Source organism: Dasypus novemcinctus, chromosome 23 (genome assembly GCF_030445035.2).
Source record: "Dasypus novemcinctus isolate mDasNov1 chromosome 23, mDasNov1.1.hap2, whole genome shotgun sequence".
Classification (NCBI taxonomy): Eukaryota; Metazoa; Chordata; class Mammalia; order Cingulata; family Dasypodidae; genus Dasypus; species Dasypus novemcinctus.
The window spans coordinates 47,165,291-47,184,737 of NC_080695.1; the positions used below are offsets into that span (position 1 = coordinate 47,165,291).

The 19,447-nt window shown below is 38.1% G+C and overlaps 1 protein-coding gene and 1 pseudogene across 1 annotated transcript; both read left to right on the plus strand.

Moving 5' to 3' along the window:
• Window positions 1-6,543: 6,543 nt before the first annotated feature.
• Window positions 6,544-7,238, plus strand: LOC131275590 (large ribosomal subunit protein uL30m pseudogene; annotated as a pseudogene).
• Window positions 7,239-17,759: 10,521 nt separating this feature from the next.
• Window positions 17,760-18,183, plus strand: LOC101419405 (protein S100-A6-like). Its single transcript, XM_012521734.3, has one exon. It carries the CDS (start codon window positions 17,823-17,825, stop codon window positions 18,093-18,095), a length of 273 nt encoding a protein of 90 aa, XP_012377188.1. The 5' UTR covers window positions 17,760-17,822; the 3' UTR covers window positions 18,096-18,183.
• Window positions 18,184-19,447: the final 1,264 nt, after the last annotated feature.

The following is a 19,447-nucleotide window of genomic DNA, read 5'->3' on the forward strand; positions in this document are numbered from 1 at the left end:
AGTTTTTGTAACTATGTTTGCAATCTTTTTTGTTTATTACTGGGGATAAACACCCACTCTAATATGCCAAATTGCCAGAACAGGGTGGTAGGAGATTGCGGGGTAGAAAAAAATCACCAAGTCTATGGTTTTGTCAGGATCTATTTGAGTCAATTGTCCCTATGAAATTCGTTCTTCAATGAGATTTAATTCCTTTTCTGCCTCTGAGGATAATTTCCTTGGACTTAGGAGGGCAGGCTCTCCTTCTAAAGTTTGAAATAGGTGCTGCAACATGTAGTTAGGAATGCCTAGAGTAGGACGAATCCAATTAGTATCCCCTAGAAGTTTTTGAAAGTCATTTAAGGTTTTTAATTTATCACGTCACAATTGTATTTCCTGTGGGCGTGGGCGTCCATTTGCCAATTGCATACCTAGATAATAGGGGGGATTCTGCTGAACTTTTTCAGGGGCAATCTGTAATCGATACTCAGGAAACACCTTTTCAGCATAGTGAAACAATTGCTGTGACTTGTCATTTGAAGAATGTGCAAATAATATATTATTCATGTAATAAATAATCATAGCTTTTGGAAACCTTTTTCTTAGCACCTGTAGAGGTTGATGAATGAATAATTGATACATGGTAGGACTGTTCATCATGCCCTGAGGCAACACACACCACTGATATCTCTGCATAGGGGATTGATTATTTACAGCGGGAACAGAAAAGGCGAATTTCTCTTTATCAGAAGGATGCAAAGGAATAGTAAAGAAACAATCTTTCTAATCTATAATAATCAAAGACCAATTCTTAGGAACCATAGAGGGCTGTGGAACCTCTGGGTGCAGTGCCCCCATAGGGCTCATAACCTTATTAACACCTCTTACATCAGTTACCATTCACCATTTTCCAGATTTCTTTTTTATAACAAACACTGGAGAATTCCAAGGACTATTTGAGGGTGCAATATGTTTTTGAGATAATTGTTCTTTTACTAAACAATGAAGCGCATTGAGTTTTTCCACAGGTAGTGGCCATCAATCAACCCACACTAGTGTTTCTGTAAGCCAGGTTATGGGAATAGTAATGCCCTTTATTGCAATGGCCCCTATGTTAAATTTTGCATCTCTGAATCCTGTCTCAGTGTAACAGAACCAAGTCTTCTATGATCCCCTTGTTAACGTATGTTAGGGTTATACTGCATATCCATGAATAAAGCTTTTGCCTGCTCAAACAATGTAGGAATGTGAACAAAAGCTCCCCACTGACTAAGTAAATCACGGCCTCATAAATTAAGTCCAACATCAGCCACATAAGGTTGTAGCATAGATTTTTGCCCATCAGGTCCTAATACATCAAAAATAGAGGTACTCTGATAAATATCTGTCATAATGCCAATGCCAGTAAAGACTGTTGAGACTTTTTGTAACTTCCATGACTGAGGTCAATATCATTTAGCAATGATGGACACATCAGCTCCTGTGTCTATTAATCCCAAAAACACTTTTCCATCAATAGTAATAGTAAGTTCAGGCCAATCATCACCTACAAAAGTTTGCCAATAAATATCATTCCCCATAGACCCAAATCCCCCATTTCTAGCAGAAGGAAGAGTGCGTGGTTTGTAATAGGGCAGCTATAAGTTGCCTCAAAACAACTTGTTCTTGATTAACAGCTTGCAACATAACCTTAATTTCTTCCTTATAATCACTGTCTATAATGCCAATTTATACTAGCAGTCCTTTCAGAGTTAAACTACTCCTACCTACAATTAAGCCAACAGTTTCAGGAGGTAATGGGCCTTTTACACCTGTAAATATAGTTTGCATACCCATAGCAGGAGTAATAAGTTTAGTTTCTGTAGAAGGTAAATCAACAGCAGTGCTCCCTCGAGTAGCAGCCTTTAATTCAGAAACTGGGCTGCATGCTGCTGGCCATTGCTGACTGGGTATCTTTCCTGTAGGCTAATATTGTTTGTCTGAGGGCCTTGAGCTAGGCCCGCAAAGCAGTTTCCCCACGGTGAAATGGGAGAGCCAATTTTATGAAATCTAGATTCATTAGCCCAATGAAAGCCCTTTTGACATATAGCGCACAGTTTAGAGGGGATTTTTCCTCCCCCATGGCTTTGTGGCTGAGTGAAATTTGTTCTGTAATCCCTCTGAAAATGACCAGATTTCCCACATTTAAAATAACTTCCTCTTTTAGTCTCGGGTCTCTGAATGCCCCTTATTGCCGCAGCTAAATTTGCCATCTGGTGGGTGGTGGAACCTATGTCCTGGCAAGCTTTAATATAGTCTTGTATTGACCCTCCTGCTGCCTTAACAGGTCTAATAGCTTTTTTGCATTCACTGTTTGCTTGATCAAATGCAAGAGTTAACAAAATCAAGTCTGTAGCATCCAGAATTTCTATAGTTTTTTGAATAATATCTGATAGCCTAGCTACAAACTCTACATATGGCTCATTTACTCCTTGTATAACTTTAGCAAAGGATTATACAGATTTTCCATGGGCTGAAATTTTTCTCCAAGCTGCTAAGCAGGACATTCTAACTTGAACTATTGCTACATCATCATACTGCATTTGTCTGCCCACTCCTGCCCAAGCTCCTATTCCCAATAGCCGTTCTGCCAAAATAAGCACCGGAGGGTCTTGATTAGCATTTCGCCGGGCAGTCATATTAGCCTCATCAGTCCACCAAGTTTTAAATTGCAGAAATTCAGCAGGGCTAAGAACAGTATGGGCTAACATTTCCCAGTCCCAAGGAATCAATCTACCTGCCTGAGCCTTGCCCTAAACTAAGCCAAAAGTATAGGGAGAATTAACCCCATACCGCACGCAAGCCTGTTTTAAATCTTTCAATAGTTTAAAAGGTATTGGTTCATGATGGAACTCAGCACCTCCCTGAGGATTACTAGCATCTGATGGAATTGGTTGTGATATAACCTGAAAAGCTGATAAAAATTTCACGGCCTCCAGATCCCCTTGTTGAGATCCTTGCAATAAACAGCGCATCAAGGGTGTTTGAGGTGTGGGGTTGGAAACAATTATCTTTTTTTTTTTTAAAGATTTATTTATTTATTTAATTCCCCTCCCCTCTCCTGGTTGTCTGTTTTCTGTGTCTTTTTGCTGCGTCTTGTTTCTTTGTCTGCTTCTGTTGTCGTCAGCGGCACGGGAAGTGTGGGCGGCACCATTCCTGGGCAGGCTGCACTTTCTTTCGTGCTGGGCGGCTCTCCTTAACAGGTGCACTCCTTGCGCGTGGGGCTCCCCTTCGCGGGGGACACCCCTGTGTGGCACGGCACTCCTTGTGCGCATTGGCACTGCGCATGGGCCAGCTCCACGTGGGTCAAGGAGGCCCGGGGTTTGAACCGTGGGCCTCCAATGTGGTAGACGGATGCCCTAACCACTGGGCCAAAGTCCATTTCCCAACAACTATCTTTTTAACACAGGATATAGTGGGCCGTATCTAAAAAAATTCCAGGGGCTGAGGTCAGGGCAGCCATAAGCGGTGGCTCATCAGGTGCAGTAGGTTGGACTGAATATAAGCTAGGATAAGCACCTGGATGAGATATATAGAGATTGGATATTTCATTAGAGCAGACAGTTGTCTTTTTATCTATAAAAGGATTAGTACTGGGATTAGGCATAAAGCCAGGAGATTCTCCTCCACCTTTTGGTTCAGAATTTAGTTCTTTCAAATGGCCCTCCATTTTCTTTTTGTCTATGGGTTTTGAAAATAGAATAATTTCTTCTTCCTCATCTTCATCTGATTGCAAAGGATCTAAGGTGGCAGCAATTTGCTGGCACAAAGCCCTCGCAGATAAAGGAATGGATTCCCCTTTCTCATATGCTCTTTGTAAAGCCTTTGTTACACATTTCCACTGTTTTGAATTTAAGACATTATGTCCCCGAGGCTGAAACCAACCACAATGCTTTTTTATTAAAGCAAACAGTTCTTTTAACTCACAACTTTTTACAGGCACCCCACTAGCTTTCAATAAGGTTTTTAACATTTGCGAATGTTCTTCCACATGTCCAGTTCGATTACCCATTACCCTGATGACTTCGAGGAAAATGTTACTTACCTAAAAGAAGACTTGAGTCACTCTGCTTTGGACGTCACACAACCGTCGACGAGGTCTTTTCCGTGGTTCCTGATACTGATTTGGAAGACTCACTAATTTCTTCAGGCCCCACCTTGGGTGCCAGATGTTGGAGATTTGGACCTGAAGGGTATTGGGAATGAAAGAAAGAGAAAAGGGGAAGGAATGAGCAAGAGAGCTGGGATCAGGGGGTCTGCAAGTAATAACTCCTCAGACAACTTTTGTTTACAAGGGGCTCTCTATATACCCCAGTGTACATGACAACAAGCAGGAACACATGATCTATGTGACAATAAGCAGGAACACATATGTGACATCGAGCAGCATTACCCATAGTCTAAGGAATTTAAAAAAATCTTATCTCAAGGTACAAAGTCTATTCACTACAAAAGGTATGTGTTTATCTTTTCTTTCAGCCTTTAACAGCTTCATCCCATTTGCTGGGAACTCTTAATTACCGCATTCCTTAGGTTGCAAGCGTAGCCATGGAGACAGCACTAGCATGGAGACAGCATGTCTCTCCTTGTGAGGCCACTATGCATCAGTTTCCAACAGACTTTACCATTAGAAACTTCAAAAATATCATTTTCTAACTAAAATCTCAAAATTGCAATGAATGAAGTAACCCAAGAGAGAGGAAAGGAGATCCAAGTGGAGAGATCAATTTAGTTGGATTGTACATCAGTGAAGGAAGTTAAAGATTATATATGTGAGTACTTGAACATGTAACATATAGGGAGATAATCATACACACTACAAAAAATTGGGAAGACTATCCTCTAGCTTTAGTAAGAAGAAATCTTGGCCACACAGTTTAGTGAAAACAATTAAACAACAATTCTTTTGGAAATACTCATATTTTGTAAAAATTCATCTTTATTTAAGTATAGTACAACCTAAGACTGAGTTGTTGCCGACAATCTCTGTAAATCCAGAAACAGGTGGAGGAAGAAATCACAGCTTCACTTAGGGAGACCCATGTAAGGTTAATGATAGAGAAAATAAATGTCAAATGCCATGGTCACAGAGACATAATGTAAATGTGTTAACCTGGACACAGAGTTTTGTAACACATTGTTTATTTAATGAGTTGATAAACCTTCATAACCACAAATGTTATTGATAGAGGGAAGTCCATTAATAAAAATAGCATCCAAGAAAATCAAAGCAAAGAAAACTGTTTTTTCCCCTCATTTATTACCTAGGAAGTCTAGAGTGTATATGGAGCTAAAAAATGTTCTATCTATAAACTGTTGACATGTTCAGCCCACACAATAAACACTATCTATTATGAATATGTTATTTCTATTTCTTCTTTTTAGTTAAAACTTAATTTTATTATTTTTATTATTATTATAGATTACTGTTATTAGATTGTGTGGTCTCTTGAAAACAGAGGGATTGTGTATCCAAGGTTAACAGAAATGATAAGACAACTTGGGGGATGTTGAATATTTTATCCCCCTCTTGGAGGTTCACAAAGTATGTTAGTATATTAAAAACACTGAGAAATCCAGCAGGGATTCACTCTCTTCAACATTATTTAACTCTGGATTTCAAATATTTAGTTGATCACAGAGCAAATTCAGTCTGTCTACCCTGTAATAATATAGGGAGCTGGTGTTCTACAGAACAGTTTGAGAAGCACTGATCTTTTCCAATATTCTCCTTTATAGATAACATTGTCAAGTCTCAGAGAGTTTAAGTAATTTATTCAAGTTCCTATAACCAGAAAATGACATACATGGTTAAAATACCCAGATCTTTAAATGTCAGTCTATTGCTCATCCCACTAGCACACAATACAATCCTTTGTGTCACAGCAAAAGTAAAATTGTCCCGGACCATCAACTTCCTTATCTGGCTTTACAGGAGTACAAAACCCATATAGACAAAAACTGTTGATCTTTGCTCATTAACATACATCCTGCACCTAGCTTCCTGTCAAGAAGAAGCCAAGATGTACTTGATTTGTTAATAAATAGATGAAAGGATGACAAATTTTGACTAGAATGATGTCAGTCATTAGTTTAATATTTTGGCTGCTAAAGAATGTTTTTACATATTTTCCTTTAATAAAGGACTAATGGTATGAAATGGCTTGCTTCTGATGAAACACATCTATCTATGAAATAACAATCAACAGGTGAAGAGTGCACAAGACATGTTACTCAGCCTTACTCTCTTGCAGTGAAAAAATGAAACATCTGGCTTTACATAGGGTCCTGAGTTCTGTATGGTTGATTTGAATTTTACGATTATTTTTGTGAATGGGAATTATTATTAAGGATAAGTTGTGCATTTCTTTTCTGATAGAGCTATTTATTACCAATGCCAACATTTTTTGCACATGCAAATTTACTAAACACACATGTGGCTCAAGAAATTTAAATGACTTCCTCTGCTCAGCATCCGGGCTCTGGGGTCGTTCAGGCTGAGGCTTGTTGACTGAATAACTTAGCTCCTCGACCCCTTCAGCTGTGGGTGCTGGAGGTACCAGGGATCAAACCTGGGATCTCATACTTGGGAAGCAGGCACTCAACCATATCACATGAGCTGATCCACTCCCCCAGAAGGGGAAACCTGTCCATTTCTAAGACATATTTGACTCATTTGGTTTATCTTCTACATCTCACAATCTCTAAAGAAGAGAATCACCAAACTGAATGGCAGGGATTTTACGCTCCATAGTCCAGAGACCCCCGGACAATCTACAGACTTTGATAAAAGGAGTGGAGTCCCTCATTTGTACAGACTGGATTCGTCACAAATTTACCAGGTCAAGAATTCCAGATAAGGTATTTCCGATTTCACCTGCAGATCATGAAAAATATGGTGGGGATCCAGAACACCCTCATAAACTGCATGTTGTTACCAAAATAAAAGGTGTAAAAGGCCGTCCATATTGGGAAAAAGAGATAATAAAGAAGCTTAAATTAGAAAAGGCACATACTCCTCAAATTCACAAGAATATCCCTTCGATGAATGCAAAACTGAAAGTGGTTAAACATTTGATAAGAATCCAGCCACTGAAATTGCCACAAGGACTTCCAGCTGAGGAAGACATGTCTAACACATGCCTCAAGAGCACTAGGGAATTGGTAGTGCGGTGGAACCTAAAACCTGTGGAACAGGAAGCAACTAAGTCCTAATGCCAGAGCAGTTTCAGATTGAAAAAAAGAAAGGCAATTGTTTTTTATTTAAAGGTGGCAAGAAGTATTTTCACTAAAATATATTCTAAATAACAGTCATTTTCACTCACTAAAAAAATAAAAAATAAAAAAGAAATTTAAATGAATAAATTTCATGGGAATTTAAAATAACAAACATTACACTTGAACTTAGACTTAATTACAAAGAAATGAATTTATTGTACTTTACAGCATTTCTGACTAAAAACTGATTTTATGTTTAATGAGATAACATGACAATAATATTTTAAAGTCTCCTTAGGTAGTTCAATTTGTGTATCAGCTATATTAAGGGGAATTATGACATTAAATGTAGACATTTAATATAAGTGAATATTTGTACATATATGATGCATTATAAATAATTCCCATTCACATATTTTCTTGATTTTTTAATTTAGAAAGCAAGCACACCAGATATTCAGATTTAATTATAATCCTTAAAACTCTCATGCCAAATTGACAGGTAAACTGACTAAATCAAGCAGTTTTATTGAAATAATGTATATTTAGTAAAATATAGCCATAACTCCCATAAATGTGTCTTATTTTAAGGTTTTTTAGCTGGAGTCAGCAAACTACATACTGTGAGAAAAATCTGGCCATCCCTAATTGTTTACATATAGTTTATAGATGTTAAAATACTTATTATTGAGTTCCTTAAATAAAAATTTGCTGACTACTTGTTCTATACTGTTTTATTTTATGCTCAAGATATAATCCCAAATTGTTTGATATAGCTATTTGATCATTATAATCAGATATTATTGGTATTCATTGTTCCAGAAATTTGAGGAAACATGCTGGAATAATATCTATATATTCACAACATTTTAAAATATATTGTCAGAAAACTATGAAATAAATCACATTCACATTGAAACAAAATGTGAAATAATGTGACAGATAGGATTTTGAGACTACTTAAAATTTGTCAGTCATTAACTCTTAACCACATTTCAAAACAAAGGTACATAATTCAACCATATACAATTATTTTTTCTAATAAGTTAAGAAATTGATGGTGCAGTAATGAAGTAAAGGAATATTTTTAAAAATTTCTCTGTTGTGTGAAAAATGAAATACGTGGATTAATTTACTTAGTCATTCAACTGCATGATTCATAATTTACCCCCACCCCAAGATGGCTCCCTTGTCTGTTTACTCATTGTTTTTGCTTGTTGTTTATTTGGTGGTGCTCTTGCTCATTGCTTTTGCTCATCTGCTAATGTTTTGTTTTGTGTTTTGTGTTTTTATTGCTTATTTTTTATTTTTTTTCTCATTTTCTGCTTGTGATCTGTTTGTTTTTTCTTTAGGAGGTACTGGGAACTGAATTTGGGACCTCCATGTGGGAGGTGGGTGGTCAAGTACTTGAAGCACATCTGCTCCCTTCTCTTTGCTTTTGCTCATTGCTTGTTGTTTTTGCTCGTTGTCTACTGGTTGTCTTTTCTCATTGTCTTTTCTCACTGCCTACTCTTGTTTTTGCTCATTGTCTGCTCATGTTTTTGCTCATTGTCTGCTCAATGTCTGCTTGTTGTTTGTTTATCTCCTTTAAGAGGCACCGGGAAATGAACCCAGGGCCTCCCATGTGGGAGGTGGGCACTCAACTGCTTCAATCATATCCACTCTCCCATACTTTTTTAAAAGGAACATATTAAGTCTAAAACAAAATAGAGTACACAAGTATGAACAAGGTATCCTGAACTGGTACTTATAGTACAGGTGGCATTTCTTAATTCTCTTGCTTATACCTTCCTGTTCTTTAGAATGAGATCCTTAAGATGAATGACTGTGTATCCCCACAACCTAGGATAGCTGTGGGGCCCCAGGGCCCTCTAAGTCCTCAGCACAGAGTCACCTATGTGTCCTAGGCTTAAGTTAAAGGTTAACCACCTTCCCCGGAGGGCAGAGAATGCATAGATGATATCACAAACTACAGTCTTCCCAAAGCCCTAAACATCCTTGGTAAAGGTCCCTCTTGCGAGCTTACTGAAAGCATCACCACACCCCATGTGTACGCTTCACATGACCCTAGCAGGATTTCTGTACTCATGCCCTACGGAATTTCCTAGTTCTGAAACCCCTGACATCACCCCAAATTTTCCTGTCTCTTTGCGGAATGCTATCTACGTTCTCTGAACTGCTGCCCTGAGAGATTCTCTCCTGTCCGTAAGTCCCAGTGAATCTTAAGCCTGACTCAATGCCAGGTGTGTTCTTGGTCTAGCAGCTGCACCACCTTGTGCCTTTTTGGATTTGGGTTGTAACAACAGTCTTAGTAAGTGCTTTCTTTTTAATGACTATAAGCATCATGAGCACCTATAGAAAATATAAAGAAGTTGATAAGTATGTAAAATTCAAAAATTATTCATACATTAAAATGGATAATTACAAAGGTGTTTAAAATGAAATGTCAAAAGCAAGATATGATCACAGATATATCCTTGATCTCTTCAAACATTTTCCCCAGATTGGGTGTATCAATTAATAATTAAATCACATGAAAAAAAAAAAGAGCCAACACAATTTATTGAGTTCAGTGGGGAGATTAAAGAAAGGAGGAGGAGGCAAACTTGGATGATGCTAATATTGCCTATGATCCCAAAGGGCTAACAATCTAATTGAGTACAAAGGCCATAAAGGACCAAAAGTAGAAGAGAAAGACATGACCATGAATTGACATATTCAGGACTTAAAGAAGGGAACAGCTTGAATAGTTATAGAAGTGTAATTAGGAAAAGTAGGAAATGACAGAAGACAAGGAGAATGGAGTAAGAATTTGTTTGAAAGTGAAAACTTATAAGGTATTTGGGGGACTACATCTCCCTGAATTAAAAGAAAACAGATGGAGATAAATGAGTTGGCATTATGAAGAGTCCTGAGTGCCAAGAAAAGGAGGTTGCATAATGGCACAGCACTGAAGGATTTTTAAGAGGACTATTAATCACATGATCAAAGTTACAGTATGGGACAATGATGAGTGTGGCACTGTGATGAAAAGAGTGGCAGAGACAGAAAGGCGAGTTAGAAAGTTATCACTTTAATTCAAGAGAATGGAAAGGTTATGGAGAAGAGACCATTTTAAAATGAAAAATAAGTGCCAAAAAAAAAGAAATGCTAATTACATTTATTTTAGGAAGTATGTCAAGATTTCATGATGACCATGACTTTAAAATGCTGTTTGACCTAAAGTAAGGGGGAAATGGAAAGGAGAAATGAGTTTATATGGCTACGAGTTTCTAAAAAAGAGTCTGGAGGCTGGCAGAAGGATTGCCCTCATGCACAACTGAGCAGAGTCAGAGAGACAGTAAAGCAGATACAACCCCCAGATATTGGTTCCTTTGAGGGCTAAAGAGACCCATGGGAGTTATGGTCATGGCCGATGAGGTTAACTACCAGGGCAGATGGCCTCTCTTTGGAAATGGTGTTTATGTGTGATGAATCTGGACTCAGATGGGATCTCCCTTCATAAGACCTTCATGCTAATGTGCTGGAGGTACAGTTAATGTTGGGGTTTAAGATATATTTAGGGGATTTGAATCTCTGGACTGACAATGTGATAGCCAGGTCCTGAGCCTCAACAGACTCCAGCACCTACAATCTGATCTATTGGACTTACCACACTCAGCTAAGATGAAGTTGAAGAAGGACAACCACCACACCATGGAGCCTAGAGTGATTACAACTGAAAATGGGAGGATTGCATCCAGCATCCATGTGGAATCTGAGCCTCCTCTTGACATAGAGGTGCAATGGACACAACCAATCCAATGTCCACATAGAAGAGGTGGCATTGGATTGGGAAAAGTGGACATGGTGGACGATGGGTATGGGGAAAGGCAGGAAGAGATGAGAGGTGGAGGCGTCTTTGGGACATGGAGCTGCCCTGGATGGTGCTTCAGAGGTAATCACCGGACATTGTAAATCCTCATAGGGCCCACTGGATGGAATGGAGGAGAGTATGGGCCATGATGTGAACCATTGTCTATGAGGTGCAGAGGTGCCCAAAGATGTACTTACCAAATCCAATGGATGTGTCATGATGATGGGAACAAGTGTTGTTGGGGGGGGGAGAGGGGGGTGGGGGGGTGAGGTTGAATGGGACCTCACATATATATTTTTAATGTAATATTATTACAAAGTCAATAAAAAAAAAAGATTTCATGATGAACTGTGATGAGTTCTCTAGGAAAGGAAGTTTTGACCTTATTTTCACTTATTACACAGAACATAAAGAATAGGCAACATTGGTGAATGGTGGCTGAGAAAATCCAAAATTTCGGGGAGTGGCCCTGTCCTCATTTCCACTTCCAAAATCTCTTAACTTTTTGACTCTCATAACTATTCTTCCCACTCTCATAACTATTCTTCCCACCTGACATTTATATGACCAATATCCACTCTCCTGTGTCCAGATCCTTGATCACAAACTCTAATAGGACTGAGTTGATCATAAATGATTAATTGGTGGTTGGCTAAATCACGAATCCATTAGTCATTATTTATTCCATTTCTAGCATCTTTATTCTCTAGTTATTTACCATCAAAATTTTGCAAGACCTGTGATGGAATAGAGAATTCCTTCAAGTTTTAACATCCAAGAGATGAATTTGGTAGAGTAGCATCTCAAAATTTATAGTCTGTAGTTTCAAAGAATATCCTCAAACCAAAGAAGTGACTCAAAAAATAGAGTAATAATAATTTTTAAGTGACTACAACTTATTAATAAAGTAATATATTTCTAAATATGAGCCCCTATTGAATTATATTCTCTAGAGGACAACCCCTTACATTTATCCATTATCTGGTCACAGAGTATTTATATGAATACCGTAAGGGTAAAAGCAGAGAACTGAATTTGTCTTATCTATTTATATATATTCAGATAGTGTAAGTTTAATGTCCATTAAATAATTTTCCTCTAGTGTTCCCAAATATGAACCCATAAACCCACTCTTTGAACAATTTTAGTTTTCTACATCTTAATACTTACTTTACATGTTCACATATAGACTAGATTCAACTAAACAATATAGCACTTAATGAAAGCAAACTAAAAAATATATGACTTTCAAAATCATAAAGAGATCTGGATTACATAGAAAATAAAATACCTTGCAAGTTTCAGAACTATGTAGATTCAAATAATAATCTAGAACCCCCAGATATTTGTTTTCTTCACAATTTATATTCAAACTCATGTTGTAACAGTTAATGGGAAAAGTAGCATGCTGTTATAAGTTGGAAGGTACAACATTTGCAGCAGACATTCGGATAAGAAAACTGACAATAAACCCTCCACAGCTGGGAACAAATAAAAAATAAGGCATTAAAAAAGATGTAGACAAGAGGAGAGACATCAAAAGATGGTGGAGTGAGGTGTTCCAGGGTTCCCTTCCCAACACAAAATCTTCGAACAACTAGCAAAAACTGACAGAACCATCTAAATTAGTTTCCAAAAACAAAGTGTTGCAGTAACTGGGTAAGTTCCAAATCTAGAAAAAGGTGATTTAAAAACTGCAGGAAATCAGTTGCTGGTTCTTTCCTCACCTGCTTTCCAGCACATTGTGAGGCCAGTCCACAATTTCAGTGTGGGTCTCTGTTCTGGGTGCTGGAGAGAGCCCCTTTTTGCATACTGATGGCAACCTGAAGGACTGAACCAGGGCAGTCTCTCTAGCTCACTGTTCCAGAACCTGACCTGTATACAGAAACAACCCACAGGCAGCTAAAATCAGTGTAAGAAACAATTACACAATTCTAGAAGTCTGAGACAAAGGAGAATCAGCTTTAAGAGATACAGTAAACAATGTATTATTTCTGTATTATTTCTGCAATTTTCCTGTAAGTTTGAAATTATTTCAAAATAAAACATTTACATTAAAAATTAAAGATATATTGTAGAGTTATCAGGAGCAGGAGAAAAGACTACTTCATGGGGAAAAGAGGGGGCATCAGATCCCTGTAAAGAGGGGAAATCCTAAGACCATGAACACAAGTCCAGGACAAGAAATACTTAGAAAAGACCAGAGAGGATCCTATGCAGACTGTTTTTCAGGTTCATTGGGAAAAGGACTAAGCTCCAAAGGAGCTCAGTACCCAACATACAGTCAATCTGCAGGAACTGTAAAAGGTAATTTTAGTTTGTTTGCTTTTTGTTTTTGTTAGTTCCTGGTACTCAAGGAAACCTGTGTCCAGTCATATCACTAGGTGGATAAAAGCTTAAGAAATAGACATTTTAAGGACTATATTCCATATTTAAGATATTAAAATATTAAAATTTAGAGTGTGCAACAAAAGATTAAAAGGTATACAAAGACAACAGAAATGATGGCCAAACCAAAGAATTAAGGTAAAATATCAAAACAGCTCCATGAAGACAAGACTTTGGCCACACCACTCGAAGACATTAAAATAAATGGTCTAAAATATGCTCAAGGATGTAAAGAGAAACACTGAGAAAGAACTAAATAATATCAGGAAAATGATATATGAACGAAGTGAAAATTCTGCTAAAGAGAAAGAAATTCTAAAGAGGAGCCAAACAGAAATACTGGAGCTAAAAATTACCATAACTGAAATTTTAAGAAATTACCTAAAGGGTTCAACAGAAAAGTATAACTGGCAGAAGAGAGAATAAGTAAACTTGTAGATAAGTGAAATTATTCAGTCTAAGATTAAGAAGAAAATAGAATAAAGTAAAGTGAATAGAGTCTATGGGACTTGTGAGACACCATAAAGCATATCAATATATGCATTATGGGAGTCCCAGAGAAAATATGACAGAAAGAGACAGAAGGAGTATTTGAAGAAATAATGGCAGAAAACTTCCAAAATTTAACAGAAGTCATGAAAATAAATATTAGTGTGTTCAACAAAATCCAAACAGAATAAATGCAGAAAGATCCACAAACAGAAACAGAAACTCTCAAATGCCAAAGACAATGAGAATATCATGAATGCTGCAAGAGAGAAACAACATGTCGTGTACTAGTGGCCTTCAATATGATTCAGTGCCAAAATCTCATCAGGAACTACAGTGGCAATTGAGCAGGATGACAACATATACAAAGGACTGAAAGAAAATAATTGACAATCAAGTATTTTATACCTCATGAAACCCTTTTAAAATGAGGGAGAACACCCTGGGGAGAGCTAATGTTCTCAAACAGAGGGAATTGTGCCTCTTGAGAGAATTGGTGGCTCCCAATTGGTTAGGGCAGTCTAGTATGTCAAGCCCTCAGCATTGTTGCAAGTATCTGAATCTGGGGCTTCAAGCAGTGAAGATTGATTGTCACTGTGGGACCTGAGGGTAAGGGAGAGAAGTTTAGACTAGATGGAATCAAGGTAACTGGGGAGCAATGGAATTGTTCCACAAGATCATGCAATGATGGATATAGAGCATGTTAAATTACACCAAAAATATATGACAGTCTATAGGCTAAAATGTAAACCATAATATAAAACATAAGGCAACTAAAAATTTAGAATATTGGACAGTCTAAAATATAGACCGTGATGTGGGCTAGGATGGAACTGTGTTTGCAAGTTATGTTTCAGTATCTGTGCATCAGTTGCAGCTAATATAGCATGAACATGTAAGGTATCATTGCTGGGGAAGGGAGAAAAGGGTTTGATGTTGGATATATAGGAGCCCCTTATATTCTGTATGTGAATTGCTGTGATCTAAAACTTTTGTAAAGACAGGGTTGAAGACTGAAAGGAAATAAAAAAAGGAGGAGATGTGGACAATGAGAAGGAGGTGGGGGAATTTGCCTTGCCAATGTACATGCAGGACAACACCTATTGTGGTGATGAAGAGGAAAGCATGGAGGGCAACCTTTATGGTGTTTTTCATTTTTTAATGCCCCAATATATTTTTACTTTGTTGTGGTTTTTCTAAGTTGGTTAGTATTCTGTTTCTGATCTTTGGGCACATCACTGTATTTCCTATTAATTAAATTTGGCAATATTTTAGGCTTCATTTTTGAAGAAATTTTGGACCACAGAGAGGTTTGACTATGGCAGAGGAGGAACACTCATGTGGGGTGTTATTGGTGGGGGCACATGGTTGCAGGGGAGTTCTCCAGGGCATGTTTATAGGGTGCATAGAAATGTTCAGATGTATGTTGGGTGTTTTCATAGTGGTTACAGTTACAGATGACAACTGAGGGAGTGTTGGGTTCCTACTCAGAGGAGCTCTATCAGGTTCCCCAATGGAACAGCAACAATCCCCCATGTGCAATGGAAATGACTAGGAGGAGGGATGGTCCAACGATGAGCCCTTGATTTTGATATGTTTGTGAGCCTGTGTGCCTGAAGTATGAAGTAGGCCTGGAGTTGCAGGGTGCCTAGGAGTTACCTACTGAGAGCCTCCATGTTGCTCAAGTGTGGCCACTCTCTAGGCCAAACTCAGCATGTAGGTACATTACCTTCCCCCCAGTGTGAGACATGACTCCCAGGGATGAGCCTCCCTGGTGCAGAGGGATTACTACCAATCATTAACTGATGGTGCAACTAGAAAGAGACCTTGAATGAAAGGTCAGTTCAGACAGCAGAATATCTCAACCAACATGTAGGATCATGTGTTGAGGACTGCTTTTTGACCTTGAATAAAAGGGGGAAATGGCAAAGACAAATGAGTTTATATGGCTAAGAGTCTTCAGAAAAGAGTGGGGAGGTCATCAGAGGGGTCACACACATGCTTTAGCAGGACCCCAGAGACAGTCAAAGTGGGTACAACCACAGGTACTGGTTCTCCTGAGGGCTATGGAGACCCACAGGTTCTATGGTCATGGCAGATGGCTCTGGAATTTGGTGTCATGTTGGTGGACCTTACTTTGGAATTTGTGTTCCCAGGTATAACAAAGTTAGACTTGGATGTGACTTTTCTACACATGCCTCTTCTTTCCCTTTTACTGAATCTGTGGTTGGTGCTGGGGTTGATGTGTACTTGGGGGACTTGAATCTCTGGACTGTCCATGAGACAGCTGGGCCCCAAGCCTTAGCAGAGTTGCAACTCCTACCCTCTGGTTCATTTGACTTACCCAGGTCAGCTAACAGGGAGGTGAGGATGGTTGGCCACCACACCAGGGACCTGGATTCCCTACAACAGCAAGAAGGAGAGTTGCATCCATCATCTATGTGCAATCTAAGCCCCCTCTTGATATAGAGGTGGAGTGGACATCACTATCCCAGGGTCCACAGGATGGAGGAATAAAATATGGACTAGAGTGGACTTGCTAATATTCTACTATGGTACCATTGTGACTAGTAATGGAAGGAATTGTAGCATTGATGTGGAGAAAGTGGCCACAGTGGTTGCTGAGGGCAGGGAGAGGGAGGGAGGAATCTGATGTGGGGGTATTTTTGGGACTTGGAGTTGTCCTCAATGATATTGCAGGGACAGATGCTGGACATCGTATTTCCTGCCATGGCCCACTGCTTGTGTTGGGGAAAGAGTGTAGACTACGATGTGAACTGTTGTCCATGTGGTGCAGCAGCACATATGGGAACCTCTTATATTTTTTTAATGTAATTTTTTTTGTGGTCTAAGTATCTTCAAAAAAATACAATTAGGGAGATTGATGGGGTGGCAGATGGGTAGTGGTGTGTATGGGAACATCTTGTGTTTTTGAATGTGATGCTTTATGTGGTCAATTGACTTTAAAGGAAGATAATTTAAAAAATTAAATAAAATCAAACAAAAACATAAAAAAATAAAATGAGGGAGAGATTAATACAACCCCAGATAAACAAACCTGAGGGAGTTTGTCTATATTAGATCTGCTCCACAAGCCACAGCAAAAGGGAGTTTTTTTAAAGGGAAAGAAGACACTAGATACTAAATATTATAAAAAGAAACAATAACAACAAAATCTCTGGTAAAGGTAACTATGTGGGTAATTATAATCACCAGTCTTCTTGTATTTTTGGTTTGTAAATCCACTTTTTATTCCTTACAGGATCTAAAGTGCAAATAAATTGAAAAAAATGATATATCTATGGTTTTGAACACACCATGTCTAAAGATGTACAAGAAACAACGTAAAGGTAAGAGGGACAGAGAAGTATAGTAATATAGTGTGTGTTATTGAAGTTTGGTATCAAATCAAATGAGTATTTTATAAATGTACATTGTTAAATGTAATCCTTATGGTAAACCCAAAGAAAATGTGTTAAAATCGTCAAAGAAGAAAATAAGGGAATAAGGAAGGAATGGAAGAATCAAGGGACAGAAAATGTATAAGACTTACAAATAAATAGAAAAATGCAGAGGAAAATCCTTCTTTATCATTAGTTATTTTAAATTAAATTGTTAAACTTTTGAGACAAAAGGCAAACGTTGGCAAAATGCATAAAAAAGCATGACCTAATTATATGTTGCCAATAAGGAACTCACCTTAAATTCAAAGATATGAGTAGGTTGAAAGTGAAAGGATGACAAAAATATTCCATGCCAAGAGTAAACAAAAAAGAACTGGGAGCCGTCCGCCGCTCCCTTCGCCGTTACTCCGCAGCCTGCGCGATCCCATCCCAGCCTCCAGCCTTCAGCCATGGCGTTCCCCCTGGACCAGGCCGTCAGCCTCCTGGTGTGCACCTTCCACAAGTACTCTGGCAGGGAGGGAGACAAGAACACCCTGAACAAGAGGGAGCTGAAGGAGCTGATCCAGAAGGAGCTCACCATCGGCTCGAAGCTGCAGGATGCTGAAATTGCAAGGCTGATGGACGAACTGGATCGGAACAAGGACGAGGAGGTGAACTTCCAGGAGTACGTCACCTTCTTGGGGGCCTTGATGATGCTCTACAGTGAACTTCTCAAGGGCTAAATAAACGGGGAAGGTGCACATACCTGTGGGGCATGACTGCGTCAGATCCAATGGTGGGTAGTTTTAAAATAAATTTTTTTTGAGGGGAGGTCAAATCTAAAAAAAAAAAAAAAAAAAAAAAAAAAACAAAAAAGAACTGGGATGGCTATGTTAATATTAGATAAAACAGACTGAATAAAAAAACTGCTTTAAGAGACCAAGGAGGACCCTCTATATTGATAAAAGTGGTAATTCATCAGGAAAATGTAACAATTATAAATGTATATGCACCTAACAGTAAAACCCCAGAATATATGAAGCAAATATTGACAGATTTGAAGGGATAAATAGATGGCTTCCCATTGGTACTAGGAGACTTCAATATAACACTTTAAAAAATGGATAGAACATCCAATCAGAAGATCAATATGGAAATAGAAAACTTGAACAATCCCCTAAGCCAAATTTATGTCATTAGCTGGCAAAGGAAAAAGAGAAGATGCAAATAAAATCAGAAATGAAAGAGGAAGCATTGATTCCAACCCCACAAAAATAAAAAGGATTATAAGATGATACAAAAGTTGTATGCCAGCAAATTATATAACTGAGATGACATGGGAAAATACCTAGAAACACACAAACTACTTAAACTGACTCAAGAATTTTGAAGACCTCAACAAATCTATAACAAGTAAAATAATTGAGTCAGTAATAATAATAATAAATTTTTAAAAACCCTAGAAATTAAAATCAGGACAGGAAGACTTCACTAATGAAATTTATGATATATTACAAAAAGAACTAACACCAGACCTCCTCAACCTCATCCAGAACACTGAAGAGGAGGGATCACTTTCTAACTCATTCTCTGAAGCAAGCATCATCCTAACACCAAAACCAGATAGAGATATCATTAGAAAAGAAAATTGCAGACCAACTTCCATTATGAATATAGATCCCAAAATCCTAAAAAACAACAACAAAATAGTAGCAAGCTGAGTCCCATAGGATTATACACCGAAGAGGGACTCATCCCAGTAATGCAAATATTGTTCAATATATGAAAATCAATCAATGTAATGCATCATATTAATAGAATGATAACCAAAAAAATAAAAAAACAAAAGCAAAACACATGGTAATTTCAATTGACAGAGCAACACCATTTTACAAAATCCAGCATCCATTCTTTAAGAAGACTGTATTAGTCAGCTAAAGGGGTGCTGATGCAAAGTACCAAAAATATGTTGGCTTTAAAAAGTGTGTTTATTTGGGGTAGAAACTTACAGTTACCAGGCCACAAAGCATAAGTTACTTCCCTCACCAAAGTCTTTTCCCACATGCTGGAGCAAGATGGCTGCAGACATCCGCAA

Excerpts from the sequence above, each read along its gene's own strand:
- LOC101419405 (XM_012521734.3), top strand. The coding sequence starts at position 17,823 with ATGGCGTTCCCCCTGGACCAGGCCGTCAGCCTCCTGGTGTGCACCTTC.